The 22,953-nt window shown below is 33.9% G+C and overlaps 2 protein-coding genes across 3 annotated transcripts in view; both read right to left on the bottom strand.

Annotated features, from left to right (window-relative positions):
• Positions 1–22,953, bottom strand: part of LOC141399830 (uncharacterized) — a 165,830-nt gene that overhangs the window by 86,983 nt on the left and 55,894 nt on the right. The gene's annotated exons all lie outside the window — the stretch shown is intronic.
• Positions 1,147–7,406, bottom strand: LOC141399789 (uncharacterized). 2 transcript variants are annotated; one of them, XM_073979078.1, is made up of 5 exons: positions 7,069–7,406; positions 3,279–3,478; positions 1,917–2,097; positions 1,620–1,830; positions 1,147–1,538 (listed from the first exon to the last, which is right to left on the bottom strand). In XM_073979078.1, the coding sequence occupies exons 1-5, from the start codon at positions 7,250–7,252 to the stop codon at positions 1,421–1,423; spliced, it is 894 nt and encodes a 297-aa protein (XP_073835179.1). In that variant the 5' UTR covers positions 7,253–7,406; the 3' UTR covers positions 1,147–1,420. The 2 variants fall into 2 exon arrangements, with proteins under 2 accessions (XP_073835179.1, XP_073835178.1); XM_073979077.1 differs by having other exon boundaries at positions 1,620–1,848; positions 7,069–7,327.

Below are 22,953 nucleotides of genomic sequence, written 5' to 3'. Positions count from 1 at the left end.
CAGCACAACAACTGCGCTGATGGCCATCTCCATATTAGCAGAGGACTCACTCAGAGCAAGCCGTGCTCATAATCTAGAAAGAGAAGTCTAACGTTACAAGAGAGAACCTCTAGATCAACAAGCCTTTCAACCAGGTTTAAGTAGCATTCACACGAATGCAGTCGCAGATGCAGTAAACAGTTATCGTGTGAATGCGGTCCTTGGAGAACATCCACCATCTATCGCAGCTGAGAAGCGCCAGCTGTCAGGATAAACCAGAGTAGTTTTGGTTCAATACGCTCGGGATGGTGCAGCCGTCAAAATTCCTATAGGGCAAGTACTGATGACACCGTGGAAAACATCTGCCCAGCATACAGCACAGGCCCCCACGACACACTGCTCCTTTTCAATAGCGCAATAGCCGCATTCTTACGACTGATAGACCCAAAGTCAGATTAAGCACAAAAATGAGAAGACAAACATATTAACTACTGTTACAACAACGAGAACAAACTGCAATTATAGATTTAAACTTTATGATGATAAATAAATTATAGTTATTTCATTAATTCCTTTGAATTAATAAAATAAAAAAAATGAAAATCATTTTTCAATACAGCATTTTCCATTTTCCGAACAAGACGTGAAAATTACATGCCAAAGGGTTGGTGAAAATGACATGCCAAAGATTAGTGAAAGTGCTATTCTTGGGAATTGGTTAAGATGGCATGCCAAAGGATTGGTATAGATGCCATGCCAAAGAATTGTTGAAGATGCCCTTCCATCGAGTTAGTAAAGATGACATGCTTAGGATCTGAAAATGAATTGCATCTTTTGGGGGTCACGCTCTTGTAAAAAGAATGAGTGAAGATGCTGAAAAAATGACATTCCATTTCACTTGCACCCATTCTTGAATAGCATCTTTGGCATCGAACATTTTGCTGGGTACTTATTAGGAAAGAAAAAGTTTTTCGTAAAATGAAGTTTAATCAGTGAAGAGCTCCCGCCCAGTGGCAGTGGTTACCACAATTTACAAAGTAATATTAAATTATTTACAACTCAAGCGTTTGAATACATTTGGAGGACAAACTGTATGGTAAATGATAAATTTAAGAATCGAATGTTTTGCGCCAGCAATTTTTATAAGACAAGTCAGAGATCACTCAATTAAATGGCATTAGTGGGTGTAAATAACATTTCACTTTTTTATTGGTATGATATTTTTGTAGTTTTTGTTTGTTATATTTAAAAATTAATTAGTAACAAAAGTTTAAATTTTAAAGAAATAAAAAATCAATTAATTTATTTCCGTTTGCTGCAATGTTTTATATGTACTGTTATAGTTGTACGTAAAAGTCAATCGACATGAAGCGGATGTAGAATCCATATTTGGTTTGTTAATGCCAGTTAAACTTGTTTGAAATAGCGTTTCTGTTATAGCTCATGACCTTGGTGGCTTAATTACTTTACGCGTCGGTGGAGGTAATTTACAAAACCCTGCCGCATCAAAAACTGGGAGAAGCTCACGGACACGACCGGGAACACTTCCATCCATCATTCTATTGTAATTGTAAAAATGATTAGCCAATAAATACATTGCAAAAAAGCCAGAAACAATGTTAAATTAAATATGTACATACCTTCTACGGTTTTCTATTTTGGCACCTTTTAATGAGATGTTTGTCTCCGTAGGGAAGAACGTGGCATCATAGAAATTGAGACCGTTTTGCACAAGAATATTATATTCATCCATAGATGCTAGCGTAATGCGAATAACAGCTGGAGGTAATTCTTTGCGTTCGGGGCGTTCTGTTTTCTCAGACACATCACCCTTCGAAGGTGATGAGCCACCTGAAGGATGACATGATACTTGAATATGTTATACGATGGAATAATTGATGGGAAAATAAAGTTTAAGTAAAATAAATGTAATATACCTTCGGTGTTTTTGTCCGATGATAAGGTAGAACTAGCTTGGTGATATAAATGCAAGCGAACAACTTCAACGACAGAATCGAACTTATACAACGAATGCCTTATGTCCTCTACTGGTAAATCCTCAGGGACATCTAGAACGTATAATGTGAAGGTCTTCCGAGGACGACATGGTATTGCTATCTGACAAAAATTAAAATAATTATTTTTCTGTAGTAAAATACATATGCACACTAGGGGTACCATTCTCTTTAATGCAAATATCATTTCATGACGGAATCTTTTTCTAATAATAATAACAAAAAAAAACAATTTCTTGCTGGATTCGGCAAAAAACTAAAAAACGAATGCACGGAACACAGAATGCGATTTCTAAACTGTTGATTTCTCCTTAATAAACATTTACAAAATTAATGCAAAACAATACTTCAATACTTTCGGTGCGAAAACTTTCACGAAAGAGAAAAACACACCACACGTTTAATATCTGCTCATGATATTTGCAAAAAGTTCTATCCCCAATGTACATAAAAATAATGGACTTTATTTTGCAACGCGTTTGAAATAACAGTTAAGTTGAAAACACATCCAACGTTTGAGTGAAGTTTTGTGTCATTCTGCCAGATGAATAATGCCGGGCATACACTATGGGCATGCACGACAGCATTTGTAATAGTATTAGTAAATTTTGAAGTTTTTGTCAATGTATTTGGGAGTAGTTTTGGCAGGATTGAAATCAAAATAGTTTTGATTTTGTAAATGAACCCCTTTCAATCCGATTGAATTTTGTTTATTTTCCAAGTAACCAACAAATAATTTTTGAAAACAACAAATATTATTTGTGAGGAAATTAAAAATTTGGAAAACTTCAACACAAAATCGAGTTCTGGAGGAAAATTCATCATTTTTTGCAATATGGATTGAAGGAATGCCACACACTATTCAATCACACACGTACACAAGGGTTCATTTGGCAGTGCAGTTTGGCAGTATAGTGTATGCCCCGCATAAGAGCTGTTAAGTTTCAATTTTTATTTATTCTTCTACCAGTAATGACACAAAACACTTCCAACGTTTGGGCAATTTTGCGTTTGTCATCGACTCCCAAAAATTTTGTCTAGCTCTATGCCTCTTTGTGTTGCACACAACGGCGCTCAGTTCAGGCATCAAAGTCAAACATCTTTGAATTTGGCGTTTTTATGCCCGCGTTGTTTTTGACATTTCTTTGTTTATCAAACGACGTTATCAAACGTTTTATGTGTGCTACCAACGCCCAACCCAAGTCGACGACGACGAACGACACGAATCTTCAAAACAAACGTTTTATGTGTTTTCAGCTTTATTATTCAGATATTTAGTCTTACTTTGCGATAAAAGCGTGCACCAGTGACTTTGTGAAATCCCTTCTTGTAGACCGCTTGATAATCATCTGGATGAGAGAACTTGAAAAGAATGCCACTGGCAGTCTTGGTCAAACTGAAACATCCCTTGAAAGTAATTTTCTCGCAAATTTGAGCGGCGCGTTCCATCGATAGTTCATATGAGGGAGTTAAAAGAAAAGCACCTTTAATATATTTAAATGGATAGTTAGGAAAGTACATATGGGCGTGTTGAAGTATAAAATATTGTTTTAAATACTATACAAATTATTTCCAATCATATTTTTAAAGGAATGACATTGAGAGCAGCGTTGACGACAGTTTTTGATCGGAAATTGTTCAAAAATCAATCAATCAAAAGTCAAATCGTCGACAAATTCTGGAAAATCGTCAACATGTTCCAAAGCTATGATTGCATACAGCTAAATACGATTTTTCACTATAGTTAGTCAATTACTATATAAGATATACAACATAGCAATAAATCTAACCCAATCTCCTGAAACGAAACGAAAGTTTTCTCAATGGTTACCGAGTTTGCAGTAACATATCAAGGTTAACTAGGTGTTTACACACAGACAGTATTGGCAAGACAATAGCAAAGTTACAAACCATTTTCACCAATAAATTCATAATTTTCTCTATACATATTTAAAAATTTATAAATGTATTTGTGAAAAAGGTTTGTATTTTTGCTATTGTCTTGCTAAAACTGGCATTTGTAAACGCAGGGTAAGCTGGATACACATTGCCAGTTTTGAATGACTGCTTTGCTCAAATAACGGTTGCTTGACATACATTTTGGACGTATATTTTGAGTTTGCAACATTGTATTCCAAAATAAAGTTTTCATGTTTTCCCAGTGGGAAAATGGAGAATATATTACATTGATAATAAATAATTTATAGCATTATATGATTTACATTATAGAATTTGTCAAAAATAATCGAGAAAAGAATGAAATTTGAGCAAAAATTAATTATAACACCGTTGTTATAGGATTCATTATATTATTCATCCCAATTGAAGCGAAATGGTAATTTCATTTGACGAAATTTACAGATTGATTACCGTCTATATTCCAGAATCTGTATATGATGGAATGTGTAGTTTCATACTTTGTTTTTTTCTTGATTTTGTGTCCCGTTATTTTCGGACGACTTCATGTCGCGTCATTGTTAACTTTGTAAATTTGTTTAGTTTTGTTTCATTCGTGTGACGGTAAAGATGTACGTTTTTTAAATGTATTCAAAGCGACATTGGAGGCATTTAATACCAAATAAAAAGAAATGTTGTGCAAGTACATACATCACATGAAACCAAGTAAAATTGTTCAAAATTTGCAAATTAAATACTTTTATAACATAAATATTAATATAAATTATTTTTTACAGAAGTGTCAAAGTGCGAAGGATATGACGAGAAAGAATACATAAAGGAGATTAGAAAGACATTCCATCTGACTAAATTAAGACAGTTTAATAGTTGGTTTACTTTTAAGAAATCCGCTCGATTTCAATTGTCAATTCCATTGCTCAAACGTCAAGTGAAAGCCAATAGATTTCGGATGAGTCTTCATTTGACGTATACGCAAAGGAATTATCAGTTGAAATCCACTCGATTTTGTTTTTGTATTCTAAGAATAGGTGCATATATTTACTAACCTTTGTTTGTTACTAATAAAAAAATAATAAAAAATTTAATTAAAATATATATTTTTTAAATAAAAAATATATATTTTTAATCTATTATGGGGGAATAAATTAAATAAATAATCAATTATATAATGTATTCTTGAAATAGTGTCCAAACATGTATTATATTGAATGCATTATATTATGAATCACTTAGGCAAACAAAAGGAATGCATTATTTTCCTAGGACATGCACCGTGTTAACAATAATGTATTCTGGAATCAATAAATCATAGTTTTTATGTATTACCTCCTCGTTTACCATTGCTTCCATTTTCCCACTGAGTTATTTCATGTAACCAAAAAATCGTCAAATCATAATATTTCAATTTTGGGTCAAAAAATCGTCAAAATGGCAATATATCGTCAAATTCGGCAACACTGATTGAGAGACATTTTTAAGATTTCTGTGTTTTGACCAAGGTATTCAATTTTTGGATGGGTTTTTTTGGTCAGTTAATAATTTTATGAATTTTTGTTTGTGTTTTTTCTGATATGAGGGTGCACCATTTGATACCGGAAGCTCTGTTGTGCAAAGCTGTAAAAATGACTAACCAATTGCTAAATTCATGTATATGGCTGTATATGGCATAAATTTATGATTAAAGGTAATGCAGCCCATATTGCCACTTGTGGCAATAACGGCAAATATTGCCGGAAGACGCAGTTAGGTAAATGATTAAAGGTAATGCCGCCCAGAAAATGTTGAAACCAATGCCAAAATTATACATACATTTACTATTATAAATTTGCAAAATGACACAAAATGGAACTCAAAGTCTTGGGGTGGAAAATTTATTTTGGATATGAAAGTCCTTGATGAGTATACTAAGAACCCAAAAGGAAATTTGCGCCATAGGTCATGTTTCTGAGATATCGCGCGATGAAGTTTTTAATTTTTTCCCTATAATACTTGGTAAAATAGCTCCATATCTCTGTTTGGCGTTATTGTAGCTTCATTTTGAGGTGACATGTCTTCAGTCAAATCGATTGGCGAATCTTTTTGTAGAACATTTCATTCTTCTAACCCAATGCTTTTCATGTCCTTTTCGTTCTTTATTTCTTGAACCGTAGTGAAAGTACCACAAGATGAGATTTTTCAGCATCCAAATATTCAACAAAAATGTTGCTCAGGAAATTTTAGGTACGGTTCTCATTGACAACTAATTAAATTTTGTCCCGTTTTCATTGTCTTTTTCGACATTTAATCGGTTTTGGTTCAGAAATAAACTATGTTTTGTTTTTCTGCATATTCTTCATTGGTTATTTATTGGTATGTAGACATAACAATTGGTTATTGCTTATGTAGACATCTGGGGTGCTTCTTAAATATTTACCACAAATATATCTTGTAATGATGAACACGTTAATAACAAATTTTCTTGGAGGATAGATCCGGTTATCTTAGTTTTTGAACCGCATGTTACGACATTAAAACGGATTTTTGAACCAGTTTTAAGTAACCGATTAAACTTATATCCATACCGTTAAAAAGTTCATAGAGTTGTCAATGAAATTAAATTAATTCGCTTCTGAAAACTTTGTTAGTTGCAGTTCTAGGACAAAAAAACGCTTTCTTAAACCGTTTTTAAGGAAAAAATATTAGTACGCGCAAATATGAAGATCAAAGGCATGGGGTGAACAATTCTTTTTGGCGATGAAAGTCGATGAAGATAATATAACGAACCCGGAAGGACATTTATGCCGTAGGTCACACTTCTGCACAGTGTTATTAATTTGTATTAAAACATTTAAACGTCAGAATTTTATTTAGTTTGATTTAATCACCTAGATACCAGACCGGATCCAATAAAGGGTAGTAACTCAACATTTTGAAATTTTCACTTTTTATTAAAAAACGATACATAATGTCAACTCCACCCACTGTAAAAATCTCCCATAAGCATGATTTTGTCTAACTGCATCGTGGTTTAGGAATTTTCTATGAAAATCTAGAATTTTGGAAAGGTTTAACAAACACTAATCAATTTATATTCTAACAAGGTCGAAAATCTTGACAAACCGATTTGCAATCTATTTCACTAGGTTATATTATGATTATTACAAAAATAAAAATTTACCTTTCGTTAAAAAGTTTTCTGAAGTGGACACTTCAGAGTCGGAGTCCGGTGCTCTCCTAGTAGCCCATTTAGGTTCAGAGGACAATTTATTGGCCTGGGCTTTAGTCACAACATTCGAGGATCGATTTCGATTGGTATCACTTTTTTCACATTCCAAATCAGAAACATTTCCAATGTAAGACATTCTTAACGTTAGGTGTGTAGTTCAAAACGCGATCAGTTTGTAACTAAGCTATTCTTTAAAAGCAAAAGACTTTTTATACGAAGAATACATGATGTGAGTGATGACATTTATACATTCAGAGAAATAGACGAACAATTCGTACGTTTATGTCTACAGAAGTACACACCTTCGTTAAATTGTATTAATTGGTGTAGCATGACGTAACAGTGGAAACATGTTATTGGATTCGATGTTTTATCATTGTCCATTTGTAAAACGTTGGTAACGTTTCACATGGCAGCAATTTATCGTTGTGTGACTCTCACACAAAATTTCTTTAACCATAAATGAAAATGGCAACAAATTATTTAATTTACATCAATAACAATGTGCGACATTTTTAAGTATATTTATGCTTAAAACATACTACAAAATCCGAATTTGGACCTATCAATATTATTTTTTTTTTTTGCCATACATCTACAGTCGTACAGAAATAAAGTGTAGAAAAAAATATAGCACATCTACAATTTTTGGTGTAGAGGTTAAGGAAACAATTCTGGTTTCAAATCTGTTCGCGTTCAGAAAATTGGCCGATGCGCACAAAAGTTGCAGCGGCTATTGTTATCTCATAGAGAAAAATATTTTAAAATTTCTTACTTGTTGTATTAAGAAAATTTATTTATGTTGTATTTGGGCAATATTTTTGAAAATTTAAAATAGCTGAAACCGAATTGTGCGTGCATATTATACAAATTAAATGCTTTAGGATAAAATGAAGTATTTCTAGACTTAGACTTAGGCAAAAAATATTAGACTTAAAAGTGAATTTGTATGGAAGTTATCTATTTATTTATTTAACAAAAATACGTTCATATATAATGTTATGTTAATGATTCCAGATACACAAAATACATATGGTAAATTTCAAATTTCTTTTGCAATTCCATTGGATGAAATGTTAAAAAAATTTTTGCGAGCATATCCGCAATTTTTGGAACATAGATTAAGAAAAAAGTCGCGGTTTCAAATCTGTTCGCGTTCACAAAATTGGATGCTGCGCTCCAAAGTTATGGGGGGTTTTATTCCCCTATAAAGAACAAATATTTAAAAATTCAATTTTTGCTGTAATAAGAAAATGTATATATAAAGCGTTAACAGCATTTAATATCTATCCGTAGATGCCTAAATATTTACTAAATGTATTTCGTGGAAAATCAAGAAATACTGAAAAAATCTTGGAGTAAATTTAATTTATTCTAATTTAGAGTCCAAATAAAACTCAACAAAAAAAATTAAAAGTACGTACAGATTCTAGACAACGCGTAGAAAAATATGAGACCAAAATTTTAACGATAGGATTTATAACTGCCATATTACAGAAACAACAAAAGACGAAAACTTATTGTTCGAAATTATTTCAAAAATACATTTTTTTGTTTAATACGAAAAATAGAAAACAACATTTTTGGGAGTTATTCTACTATTTCGCTAAATTTCGATGCAAGGACTGGCGGACTTCGCTGAAACTTCTTGAGGGAAAATTCGATGACAAACCCGAAAGTGTATTTGCTTACTTTGATAAACAATAGGATTATGAAATAGAAAGTTATATTGAAATTACAACTAAAGAAAAAACATAGAAGTTAAAAAACGTATAATTCGCGAATTCGTTAAAATCAGTAAAGGCGCATGCGCTTTTCAGATACAGCGAGTGCATTTATATCAATATGTAGCGATTTTTCCACTTTTCATTCAGCGGCCAAAGTGTGCCGTCAGCTGCATCTTACTGTTCAAAAAACCTTTATGTGGGTAAAAATTGCGCGATGTACATAAGATTATAAGGCACATCCGATTTCAGTGACCGTCTATAAAAATACGACATTATAACAAATTTTAAACAAATTCGTCAAGAACCGCGGATGTGCTACCAAATTCTATTTTATACGAAATACGAATATTACTCCAGTATCTCGGTAATTTATGCCACACGGTTTTGGAAAATAATATAATCCAGGATTCCATTTATGTAAAAATAACCAAAGAAAATCGCGGTTCGATGCGCGGAATCATCAAAATATAATTTTGCAGAATATCCTACTTTCAAGGTATCTATAACCGCCGTTTTAGTGGATGGATTTAAAAGCGGAAAGATTCATTAGATCCGGCGCATAAAAAAACTAAAATCACGCGGGGTTCAAGGGTACCTGAGTCACAGTTGTAAATTTTGAAGCCAAAAAATAGGTTTTTAAAGAAAATTTACGCACCAAAATTTCGACTTTGGACTCCTATTACTAGGGAGCTGTATGAAGCATACTCATGAGATATACATCAAACGACGTGGAATCACGAGTTCTACAATCCAATAAATAGTTTGGGTAATTATCTGGTTGCGCCCTCCAATTATAAGAAAAATTCAAAAAACCCAGATTTCAAAACTTCAAAATGTCAGCATTGATTTTAGGGGGATGCAGTGTATATATCGAAAAGTCATACATTAGAACCATGTTGCCCAAGGGGTATTCTTCAATTCTTTCTTTGAGCTCAGGTCTGAATTTTCCGTGGTTTGACCAGAAATCCAATCCAATCCAAATTTTTTAATAAAATAATAAATTTTGGACAAAGGTATAAAGGAAAAATTGTATTGACAAATTTTAAAAAATTCAGAAAAAATAGTAATCGTCCGAATCCCATTACCACATAGGGCTTAAAAATTTTGTAATTGAACGTAGTTTAACATAAATTTTTTTTGAAAAAATCGAAGGGTGCAATCATGTTTAAAACTTGATTTTAAATATTAAATCCCGAAAATTGCATTGAAGCCAACTGTGCATTTTTCTTTCAAATATTTCTTTCGATAGCTGATAAAAAAACAAACAAATAAAAAAAAGATGGTCCCATTTGGACCAATATTAAAGAAGTTATGAGTATTTCTTTGCATGTAGTTTTTACAGAATTTGACTTTTTCAAGGCGCGATATCTCTGGAACCGTTAGTCAAAAAAAATTTGAAAATATACTAAAATGTTCTGTTAATCAGCAGCATCGCCACAGCAAAAAATAATGGAAATCAAAAACCTCATCTTGAAAAAGTGTCCGATTTCACTCAGAAATCCCCATATATATATATATATATATATATATATATATATATATATATATATATATATATATATATATATATATATATATAATAAGTCGCGAACTGCCGATACATTTTATACAATATGAATATATATATATATATATATATATATATATTCATATTGTATAAAATGTATCGGCAGTTCGCGACTTATTAAAATGGTGAACCTAAACTTCAACGATTGTAAAACATTTTTGAATATTACCATATAAAGTTTTTTCTTGAATATATGCCGAAAACCAAAAATGTTTTACAATCGATGAATCCGAGTTTCACCCATTCAGAATTCGCGAACTGTTAATATATTCTATATAGTATGATATACATTCTTTAAAATGAAGTGTTTTAGGAGGAATCCCTTAAGGTCGACCATTAAAATTAATTTACGTGGAAGCTGTGTTGTAGAATGTAGAAAAATAGGTAAAAATTGGTTGAAGCCAACAGGTTTTTTATGCTCCCTTCCATTTAACCTTAACCTTACATGTTATAGACATATGCCAAAAGAAAGACTCAAAGAATACTTCATGGGCAATATGATACTAGTGTATCATTTTTCGATATATCAAGTGCATCCACCTAAAATTGATGCTGACATTTTGAAGCCGGAATTTCGGGTTTTTTGAATTGTTTTAATAAATCGGACGCGCAACAAGATAATATTCAAAACTCATAATAGAATTATAAGACTCGTGATTTTACGTCGTTTAATGCATATCTCATGAGTGTGTTCCTTACAGCATCTTAGTAATTGAAGTCTAAAGGCCAATATTTTATGCGTGAATTTTTTTAAAAAAAAACTTTTTTTGCGTTTAAAATTTACATGTGCCATTCAATTTCCTTTGTACCCCGCGTGAATTTAGTTTCCACTAAAACCGCGAATATAGATACCCTAAAAATAGGAAAATCAGCAAAAATTTATTTTGACCGCTGAGTGAAACATCGAAATATGCATAAATATTGAAAGAGATTGATTCGCTTTATCCAAAAACGGATGCGCATCAACTGATTTTAACTAATTCGCGAATAACAGGCTTTTTAATTTCCACATTTTTTAAATGATTGTAATTTCAGTATTATACTTAATTTCTTATCCTTATCAGTTATCACAGTAAGCAAATAAGCTTTCACGATGGTAAACCATATTTCTTGATGAAGTTTTAGCAGTAAACATTAATTATTGTATGGGATTTTAGCGAAATAGTTGGAGAACTCCCAAATATTTTTTTTTTTAATTTTTCGAATCAAACCAACAAATATATTTGCAACAATATTTTCCAACAATAAGTTTTTCTCTTTTGTTGTTGCTATAATATGCAATTTACTATTAATTCGTACATCACGTATTTTTTCATTATTTAACATGAAACTTAATTAACGTCAAATATATGTCTAAAGAGAATAGATTTTCATAAATTTTTGTAGGATTAATTTTTCAGCCACAATAATGAACTGGTAAACTTTTTTCTATTGATTGGGAAATAATTGTGGACTGTAGACCGATTTTCGGAAAATTAGTTTTTGGTCCCCATACAAAGTTCTATGAAAAATAAAAAGCGGCCAGAGAGCACGGGTTATCGTTAGCTGATCGTCATAAATTTTTGTAGAGATCATTTTTAGCCCCAATAATGAACTGCTAAAGTTATGTGGTTTTACCAACTAAGTGTGGAATTAAATGTTACCCCAAAAATTTTTGCATGCGATACTGTTTCAATTTTTTGCTCGTTCACAAATATATTTATGTTTTCGGATTGAAATGTTATTTTCTTCTGAGTCATTTAGATTTAGTAGGGTTCAAAAGAAGACCATTTGCACTAGCCCACTTACAAACTCTGTCTGGACCAACGTTTAATATATGAATGGATCGATCTAAATTATTAAAATTGGTGCTTAAGAAGATCTGCATATCACCGGCGTACAAAATTTACTGTGAATCAGCTGTTTAAATACTAAAAAGTAGAGGTCCAATAATTGATCCTTGTGGGACTCCCGTACATACAGGCATGGTTTGGATGTGGAGTTTTGGGCATACACTGATTGTGAGCCGTTGGACAAATAAGACTTGATAAGATTTGTCGATGTGTTGGAGAAATTGAAAAATTGCCGGAGCTTTAGATAAAGCTGATCGTAATCGACTGTATCAAAGGCTTTTGAATGGTCTAGAAGTACGAGAAAACATGCCTTGTTCTCGTCAATATCTGTCCTCATTGACTCAGATACTTCCAATAACGCGCTTATGCAGCTATGATCTGCCCGGAATCCCGACTGCACAACAGATAACATCGAGTTCCGGTGTAGGTATTCTGACATTTGTATATGAATTAGTTTCTCGAAGACTTTAGATAAATAGGGTAGAATTGCAATGGGTCGGTACTCAGTATTTGATTTTGGAACAGGAAGGATTTTGGCGTGTTTCCAATGAGTTGGAAAAGTGTTCGAGGTCAAAATGCTGTTGAAGAGAAATGTGAGATAGGGTAAAAGACGCGGCAGTAGAATGCGAATGAATTTTGAATCAATGCCGTCAGAATCGTTGGCATTAGACTTAACCTTTATAAAACTTGTAATTACTTCATCATGGATCAAAACTCAACTCAAAATCCCCTTCATTAAATTCGGATCCGCTAGAAACAGTATTGTCGTAAACTGAAGGATTTGCGGGAATGAAAGGTATATTAATAAATGTGTTGTTAAGCTCATCCGCATTACCCTGTTTAGATACAGCAACTCTAGGCTTACCAACGCCAATTTCATTAATGACTCTCCATTTGCTTTTTGAGTCTACTGCTTGATTGAATTTATGTAGTTGTATTCATATATATTTCAGCGACATAACAGTTTCAGCGAGATGTATAAGTTTGTTAACTCTACTTCTAGCTGAACGAAATTCGTCATGGCGTTCGGGTGTTTTGTAAAGTTTCCACCGGTTATATGCTTTATCTCTACCGGCAATATACGTTTTGATATCTGAGTTAAACCAAGGTTTATTAGTACCATTATTGGAACAGTCTCATAAAAAAGAAAAGGAATATTTCGCTGGATGGAATCAGAATGTTGGTCAAAAGTGTTTAAATTGTAAATTTCATTCCAGTTAAGGCACAGCCATTTCTCTTCTAAAGCACAGTAGTCAAGTCTATTATAATCGCGAAATGAATAGGTTTGTTCAGGCTGTGGTACAATGAAGTTATAAGTTAGGAAAATTAGGTCATGTTTGGAAAAACAATATGCATAGATCTGATCATATAAGAGAATATTGTACTGATTGTTTACAAAGAATAAGTCCAAGAGTATATTTATGTTATAAAATGGGTTGAAGCCAACGTGTCTTTTTCCTGTCAAAGTAAAAGTAGACGCCAGCTAAATAAGGATCATCTCACCAATTTATAACTTTTCATAAGTTGATCTGAGTCTACCATTACATGATGTTGATATTTAAACGTTTTTTTTTTAATTTCCTCCAATTTCATTCCGCAAACAGGTTTATCAAAAAACCATGTATAGGATTACAGAACTCGTGAATCTGAGTTATTTGCTTCACAGAAATCTGTATCCAAATACAGATATTTTGTGCGAACATTCTTCTAAAAATCTTATTTTTCGGGCCTATTTTTTACAATTGTCATTCGATTTCCTCGTACTTGATTGCAAATTTACCCAGTGTTCGGTATCTCCTTGTTTGCAATAAGGGCACCTACAAAGTAGATATTCGACAGTCTCTATCTCCTCCGCATCTTCACATAGTCTTCAGTAGTATATGCCACTGTCATCTCATTTTGAGGTTAGAGCTCTCACTCTGCAGTGACCTGTTATAACTCCCACCGCGATTTTTATCCCTATCTTATCAAGTGCGAAGAGGGACACCGTTCTTCGACGAGAGACCACAGGCCAGATCGCCAGATACAGCCAGGTTCCAATAGCCATCTGTGTGCCCTCCCATGCTACCTCGTTTCCCACAATGTTCCTATGACCCGGAACCCAACATAGCTTTACGATATCGTGTATATCCTGCAGAGTTTTGCTGCAATCAAGAATAGCTCTTGAATTTAATGTCCATGACTTGAGAGCCTTGAGGGCCGCCTGACTATCGACATATATATAGTCACCAATTCTGTAAGACTGCCTTCAAGCCCTTTCACCAGTTCAGCTGCTTTCCTGATAACAAGAATCTACGCCTGAAAAACACTACAATTATCGTTGAGCTTGTATGAAGTTTTAATTAGTGTATTCTCGCAGTAGACGCCTTCCATCTGGACCCGTATCTGTATATTGCCAGACCGTCCAAAGGAGATATGCACTTAGCCCATGCGTTCCTGCTTGGGAAGATGGCGGTTAAGGAGTCAAACAGGAAGGAGGTAGGCATATAATCGCTTACGCAACCACTGTCACCTAACTCAAGTCGACTATCAACTAGTTTTAGGACATTCGAGTGTCCAAAGTGTGAACCACGATATAATCCTGACTCCTGGAGTCTAAAACCAGTTCTCGCCGCCTGAAACTAGATTAAGATATCCAAAGGTTGGGAATCCAAAATGACGTTTAAAGCAGCTTGACTCAATGACTCAGTTCTTTGTACACTTGATAGTCTGGAGAGTAACGCTTTGTTCCCGAGAACTTGCCACCAAACCAGCCCCCCATAGGTATCAGCCCCCCATATGCAGGACCACGGTTACATACAGCCAGTTTATTATTTGTGGTCTCAATCAGCAGCTTTCCCCAAGGGAGTTCTTACAGGAGTAGAGTACCGTGAGTCCTTTCTTCGTTCGCTCGTCTATATTCCTTTTCTATGTCAAGCGATGGTCCAGAATAGTGCCGAGCTATTAAGGTTCCGTAGAAAGTTCAAGGGTCACCCCGTCCAGGAGTGGAGCCTCGAAATCGGAAATTTTGCGTTTCTTAGTGAATAGTACAAGCTCTGTTTTCTGGGTATAATCCCAGACCAATGTTCTAGGACCAGCCTGCAAGTTGTACCTAAGCACTTTGCATGAGCTCAGACAGGATTGGTAAGAATTTGCCATTTATCAGCACAACCACATCATAAGCATAGGCAACCACCTTGGTCTTCAGCCGGTCGAAGCAAACAAGTGTTTCATTTATTACCAGAAGCCATAGCAGAGGTGAGAGAACACCTCCCTGCGAAATGCCTCTGTTAACAGTCAATCCATTCCACAAGGATAGAGGAAATACCTGTGTTGCTGAGAGCATTTTGGATTGATTCAAGCTTCACATTATTGAAGGCCCCCTCTATATCGAGAAAGGAAGAAAGACTAATTGGTCTGTAGTCCTTTTGTAGTGTGTGACTAGGCTTCCCCGCTTTGGGGATGTAGGTCACCTTTACATCCTTCCACAGACGAGGTGTATTCAATAACAGCAGGCAGGCCTTAAAAAATTCTACCAGGATAGATAGTGCTGGCTCAGCCACATTCTGTAGCATTGCCGGTATTAACCATCCGGTCCCGGTGATTTATAAGGCTGGAAACTATGTGGTTAGTTATTCTGTCAATCGCCTGTTCATCCTCGACAGTTCGGAATCGACTGTGACTTGCTCCGTCGAAGTCAGCACAACCGGGAAAATTAACCCCTGAGAACAGATCCAGAGTCTCTCAACCGGAGTTAGTCCAGGAACCATCGCTCCGTGTGTGATGCTATATCCACTGTTTTTGATTGATCGCCTTGAAATATATATATATATATATATATATATATATATATATATATATATATATATATATAGATGTAGATTTTGATGGTGATGCTGAAACCGGATGCCGGCAAAAATTGTATGCACTTTGTGCAAATTAGCGATGTTTTATAGGTTTTTGCCTACTAAGATGCAACAGATGATATCAGGGACGTACGCAGGGGGGGGCACGGGGGGCCCGGGCCCCCCCCCGAAATGGTTTGGTCCGACAAATTTTTTTGAGCTACTTTAACAAATTATTACAATTTTTTCTCTAGAATTTTTTTTTTTTGAAATTTCAAATGAAAGCTGATATTGTCAACAAGCTGTCTGAAGAAATATTTAAAATTTTTTGTTTGAATACGCTCTTTAGAGAAACTTCCAGTAAAACTGAATTCCTTCCGTATGCCATGCCCGTGTTTTCGAATTCGTATTCAAAAGGATTACAAATTCATTATCGTGCGGATTAGAAGTACATAAAATGAAGTGTCTATTGGACAATATGTACGACATACGAGTATCAAGGGTTTTCCGTGGAGTATATCTCGAAAACCAATTAGAAAATGGATTTACCTTAATCAATATTTTGTATTCCTATTTTATATTAACTCATTGCTAAATAGTGGGAGAAAATAATGGAGAAAAATTTATTGTTGTGAATCATAAAGTGATAATATCTTCTATAAATGGCATGCCCATCTGAATTTTTTCCTATCAGTATTTGTAGCTGAAAACAACCGTAAACGAAATTAATGCTCAAACGTTGGTTAGATGATATTGTATTAAAATCTGCTGTTATTTGTATTGTATATCACGGTGCTCTTGAAACAACTTTAAACGAATGAAGCTTACACCTGGATTCATAGACGAAAAAAAATAAAAAAAACGCATTTTTAGAGTATTTCAGGTTTTGACCGTTTTGCTGAAAACCACAAGCCCTATCCAAATGGAACTAAAGTGAAAATTCTTGTTCTCTTATGATATTTTCCTATGTTTTACTGTTTTTGAGATATAGAAATTCAAATTGGGACAATTCACTGACTGTATCGTCTCCTTATAAAGCAATATCATGACTGCAATTTTCCAAACCATTGTAACTCTCGAACAAATCTACAGATTTTGTCCAAAATTTGAATCTCGCAATATTTTGGACACTTTCCCTGCCCCCTTCAAACTATTTCTCTAAAATCTTAAGCAAAGCCCAATTCGATTTTTTCGAGACCTACTGGTTCGAATATAGATCGATTTACTTGAGGTCTTGTTTACAGCGATATTGTATTTTTCGTGGGTGAGTCAATGGTTATATCAGGATTGGTACAAAAGCTCTAAATTTTACGCCGACCAACTAGTTTGACTTCCAAAATTAGAGCTCTGTTCCAGAACTAAAAATTTTTAAAATTTTTACCACTTTTACATATTTTGCGTTCCAGTACACAAAATTTATATGAAAATCGTTTACGACTTTTACCACTTTATAAAGTACGGGAACAGGCCATAGGTCCACTTCCAAAATGGACTATATCAGTCTATTCTTTCAGGTATCGTCTGTACAAAAGTGCAAAACGTTTGCGCACTTACCCAGCAAAATGTTTGTAGCCAAGGAAGTAGTTGAATCATGAGTGCAAGTGATTTCCGACTACATATTTTTACGTGAAAGAAGTCTTGATTTTTACAAGGGCATGGCGCAGTGATTATACTGTCTAATTTGCTTCTTAAGCACACATTTTGCATTAGTTCTTTGTAGTGAATAAATATACTTTCCATGGAATGTATTTTGAATTATTTTTTCGATTAATTTATTCAAAAGCATGCATTTTGAGGATATTGGAGAAGTTAAAATCTATTAAGCGAGGATTTTTCACTGAGCTGAGACCTCAGGGCCATTTGGAAAAGAGTATTCAAAATAGTTGTGGTAACTTCTAATTAATATTTTTGGCCTATTTCTTTAGTTTCTTTCAAATTACTAACAAAGTCATGTTTTTTTGTACAAAATTTTTGTTTGAAAAAACAGTAGTTTGATAATAGTTCGATAGTCTTAATGAAATTGAAATATAATGAATATAAAACAATGAAATATCTCAAATAAATCATTTTAAAAACGACTGAGTGCAAATAAAAATCAAATAATTTTATTCTAAAAAGTTAACTTTTTTACTTAAAAATACCCAAAAACATCTAAAAACGCTTCTTGCATAGAATCATGCAAAATAAGTGATAAACATCTAAAATTGATTGCATCCTAGCTGCACCATGCCCTTGTAAAAATCATGACTTCTTTCACTTAAAAAGACATAGTTACTTGCACTCATGATTTAACCATTTGTTTGGCTGCAAACAAATATGCAGTCTGATATTTCTTGCACCTATAATTATCTTTTTGGATACAAGTATTTTGCTGAGTAATTAAAATACCATGAAATAAATCACTTCTTGTGTTCTTGAGAATTTTCTTTGCAAAAAGTTATCATAAATGTAAACATTGCCAAAATGTGAAAATTTTATGAAATGGATTCAAATCCGACATTGTCAAAATGTGAAGAGCGGAATGCATTTTTAATGACTCTGCGTAGACTGCTTCTAAAAAAGCTATTCAATCACTACTTCACATAGAACAACTTCAAATAAATTTTGCTGGGTAACGCCAATAATAGAGAAGTTGTACACCCGAAATATTTCGAATTTATACGTCCAAAAATGGAGAGGAATTTCGGAAACTTCCTGGCTTTACAATTTACAGAACAAAAATTGGCGGCATAAGTTGAGTTTAGGGCCCGGTCCCGGATCTTGCTGATATATATATATATACCACTGATAGCCCTTGGGTTCCTGAATATAACGATATAAATTTTCTCTTGCACAATTCCATACTTCCCGAGATATGAGCCTCTGAAATTCTGAAAATTCCCTTGTTAAAGTAAGAAAAAAATTTAAATTAAAAAAAAAATATGTTCCCGTGCCCTAGATTGGCTCCTGTCCATAGGAGAAAGTCTTAAATCGCCGGCCGAAGGCCGGCCAATTGGAAAAAGCCATACAATTAAAAAAAAAATCGGGACCGTGGGACTTTACATGGGTATGAGAAATGTCTTTGGTGATTGTGGAACTTTGAAGGCCCATAACTCTGGAAGTATGGACTTGTGCAAGACAATATTTATATCGTTAGATTTAGGAACCCAAGGGCTATCTGTGGTATATATATATATCATCAAGATCCGGGACCGAGCCCTAAACTCAACTTGTTCCAAAATGGGCTATGTAGTCGGTATTCTATATGTCTATATATGTAGACAAACCCGACTGCTACTTTTTCTTGTTTTCCAGAAATCAAAAATTTTTAGTTTTCGGAAGTGATTGGTTGTTGGAAACCATTGATGTATCAGATGGAGTTTTTCGACTCAACCTATATTTTAGGATATAGCAAAAAGGTTGCCGAGTTTGTTTAAAAGGTTTTTTTCGATCAGGTTTTTGTGAAGCCTCAAACAGTACTACGAGTTGGATTCACAGTCTATGAGTCGTAGATTGCATCGCCCAGCTCCTGATAATTTATTTTAATGTAACTTTCTGACTGTTAAGTTGGCTTTCATTGAGTCTATCGCTTCTGGTTAAATAGTAAAGCTTTGGTGTTTTTAAGCAATTAAAAGAATATTATTTTCTAACAATAATACAAAACTTTTTTAATGGCACTGAAATTAGTGTGTAATTTGTTCGGGTCAAACTGTTTACATCCTCCAAACATCTATTCGACATATTCGCACTTTTTGTATGGAAGTTCTTTCACCAAAAGGATTTCCAAAATCCATATTAGTGACGATATTTTTAAAACTTATGCTAATAGCCTCAACAAGACAACACATGGTCGTATGTCAAACTGTCCAGAGTATGCTGAGGCTAAAAACTGACAAACTTTCCAAAAAAAGTCAAATGACGCCTGCCGACACTACGTGTTGCCTAGTCCAGAAGGTTTTTAGTGCCCCTCGTGAATAAAGTCATCAAAAACCCTTTAAAATAGCTTTAAGTAACGATACATAACATTTTTAATTTTCATGATTTTTGGTCAAGCTGTGCCCCCCCCGAAATGAAATCCTGCGTACGTCCCTGGATGATATATCTAAGTCTCCAAAATAAATTTCAAAAATGAATACAAATTTGATGGTATGGCCTAGTGTAAATGAAAATGACATGCGGACAAAATGATTTGGATAATTATGCGATTTACACTTATGTTATCCCACCTATAGTGTGTGATGCTACATCCACCGTTCTCCATTGACCGCCTTGTAATAGATATATATCGATGTAGATTTACATAGTGGACACTGAAATCGGATGCGAAAAAAGTGACGTTTTATATGTTTTGGATACTAAGATGCAGTCGATGCTACATCTTAGTCTCCAAATGAAATTTCTTTTGAGCGATTTATTTATTTCAGTCTATAGAACAATGTATTCCTTACAGACTTTGATGCTTAAACTAAACATTTGTTTAAATCTAAATATGTATATTCAACTCATTACAACTTAGTTACAAAATACAGCTTAAAATCATCTTTGGAAATGCAAAACTCTATAAATTTACAGTATTTCTTTTGAAAATTTATGTTAGTATCATTTATGTAGCGAAACGCTCTCATTAATGGGCTATGGATGGCATAGTTTACGTGATGAATTGGAATGTTAAAAATATTAATATGCCTCATCTGCCTCGGAGGAACATATAGTGGAATGTGTGAAAGTAATTCATCAGAATCTATTGTATTGTTAATCAAGTCGAAGACAAAAAGAGCAGACTGTATTAGCCGACAATGCTCAAGAGTTTGCATACCCAAAAGTAAACATTTAGAATCATATGTGTGAGAACCGGGTATAAGAAAAGATCTTAGAGCCTAATTCACAAACTGTCGTTGGACTTTTTCTACGCGTGACGCAGGCATTTTGCTGGGCGGATCCCGAATAATGGACGCATATTCAACCTTAGAACAAACAAAAGCATTGAAAAGAGTTGTTAGGGTATGAAAATCGGAAAAATCCTTGCCATTCCTTTTAAGAAAAGAAAGCATTTTATATGTTTTAGGTAGAATATAATCAATATGGGGTATGAACGACATACCAGCATCAAAAATTTTTCCAAGGTCTCGAATTGTACCAACAGTTTTCAGAGCATATTCTCCCAAATAGAAATTAAATTGAATAGGATGATAAGATTTGTGAAATGATAAATGGAAACATTTAGATAAATTGAGAGATAGTTTGTTATTAATGCACCAGTTTAAAGCATTATCCAAATCTGATTGCAAGTTTGCCACATCTGCTAAAGAATCGACTTTAGAAAAAATCTTAAGATCATCAGCATACAGTAAAAATTTAGATTTATTAAAACATAATGATATGTCATTGATGAAAAGATTAAAGAGCAAGGGCCCTAACACACTCCCTTGTGGAACACCTGAAGTTTGTAGATATTGATGGGATATGAAACTCCCTATCCTTACTCTACAATATCTGTGAGATAAATACGAAGAAATCCAACGTAAGATTTTTGAATGCAGACCAAGCTGTTGCAATTTGTGTAGCAATATGAAATGTGATACTTTATCAAACGCTTTCGAGAAATCTGTGTATACTGACTCCACTTGACTTCCTTGTTTTATAGCAGATATACAATATTCGCTAAATGTTACTAAGTTAGTGACTGCAGATCTCTCAGCAAAAAATCCATGATGTTGGGTAGAAATAAATGATTTTGTTTCAAAAATATAGCTTTTTAGATATTATATTTTCAAAAATTATAGATACACACGGTAATTTAGATATAGGTCTGTAACATGTCACGTCATCTTTTCTCCCATCATTAAAAATTGGTGTAATATAAGGGGACTTCCAACAATTCAAGAATACTCCCTCTTTTAGAGACATATTAAATATGTGAGATATAGCACAAACAATGCTTTTAGAAATTTTCTTTTAGAAAAAAAGCGCATATACCATCTGAATCACATTTGATATCATATTTTAGCTCATTAATGGCTTCTAACACCTCCTGCGTACTAATCATAATATTGCCAATGTTCAAGTTTGTTTCTGGAATATTAATTACAACATCATTAATTGATGGATGTTAAAGTTCAAATTGGATTTTTTATTCTAATTCGGCTGACTGTCAGTCATGTGTCAACCCCCCTTGTCAGAAATAGTCTACTACGTTAATCATTCAACTTTGCACTTTCGGCGCAAAGTAATATTGAAATATTCTGACAAGAGAGGTTGACAGTTTGCCCGACAAAGTCTAGTGAAAGCTACGTTGAGTTAGAGTGTGTTATTCGACACAAGGCAGAATAGACGAACTTCGTTCACAGACTCCGTCCACTTAACAATACTAACATAACTTATTGTTTACGAAAAAAGGTAAAAGCTTTACGAGCAAACATTCAATAAACATACCAAACATCAATACTAAAAACCCTTGTGTTTTTATTTCTCTTCTTTTTCATTTATTTACACCGCACAACCTCTCCGAGGCAAACAACAAAAAAACAACAAAAGCTACGCTTTATTGTGGATACTTCACTTATCCTAAAATATACAGTCCACTTGGTGTTCCACCTAAAATTCTGCTTTCGCAACTAAACATCTGGTCTCTTCAGGCTGGATTAAACATTTGGTCCTTCGTGCCGGATAATAATCAGCAAGGATTTCATCCACTTCGCCTGACTCCGTCGGCATCATCAACAATTTCATCAGTACAAAAGGTACGTACTGTCAGTTTTCTACGAAAGTGAGCAGTGTAACCCTTTAAACAATAACAACACAAAAATAAAAACATCCATCAATCGCCTTACAATAGTGCCGCGTTAGTGTTTTTGTTGTAATATTCTCTTTCGAAATTTGCAATAATTCTCTTATTTTAGTTACGCGAA

Source organism: Musca autumnalis, unplaced genomic scaffold (genome assembly GCF_047663935.1).
Source record: "Musca autumnalis isolate F117 unplaced genomic scaffold, ASM4766393v1 scaffold_3, whole genome shotgun sequence".
NCBI classification, from domain to species: Eukaryota; Metazoa; Arthropoda; class Insecta; order Diptera; family Muscidae; genus Musca; species Musca autumnalis.
This window is presented reverse-complemented; position numbering and strand designations above follow the sequence as displayed.

Coding starts and splice junctions, on each gene's coding strand:
- LOC141399789 (XM_073979077.1), bottom strand. CDS start 7,252: ATGTCTTACATTGGAAATGTTTCTGATTTGGAATGTGAAAAAAGTGAT. Junction 3,479..7,068: donor AGAAAACTTTTTAACGAAAG/GTAAATTTTTAT, acceptor AATATATTAAAG/GTGCTTTTCTTTTAACTCCC. Junction 2,098..3,278: donor GTGCACGCTTTTATCGCAAA/GTAAGACTAAAT, acceptor AATTTTTGTCAG/ATAGCAATACCATGTCGTCC.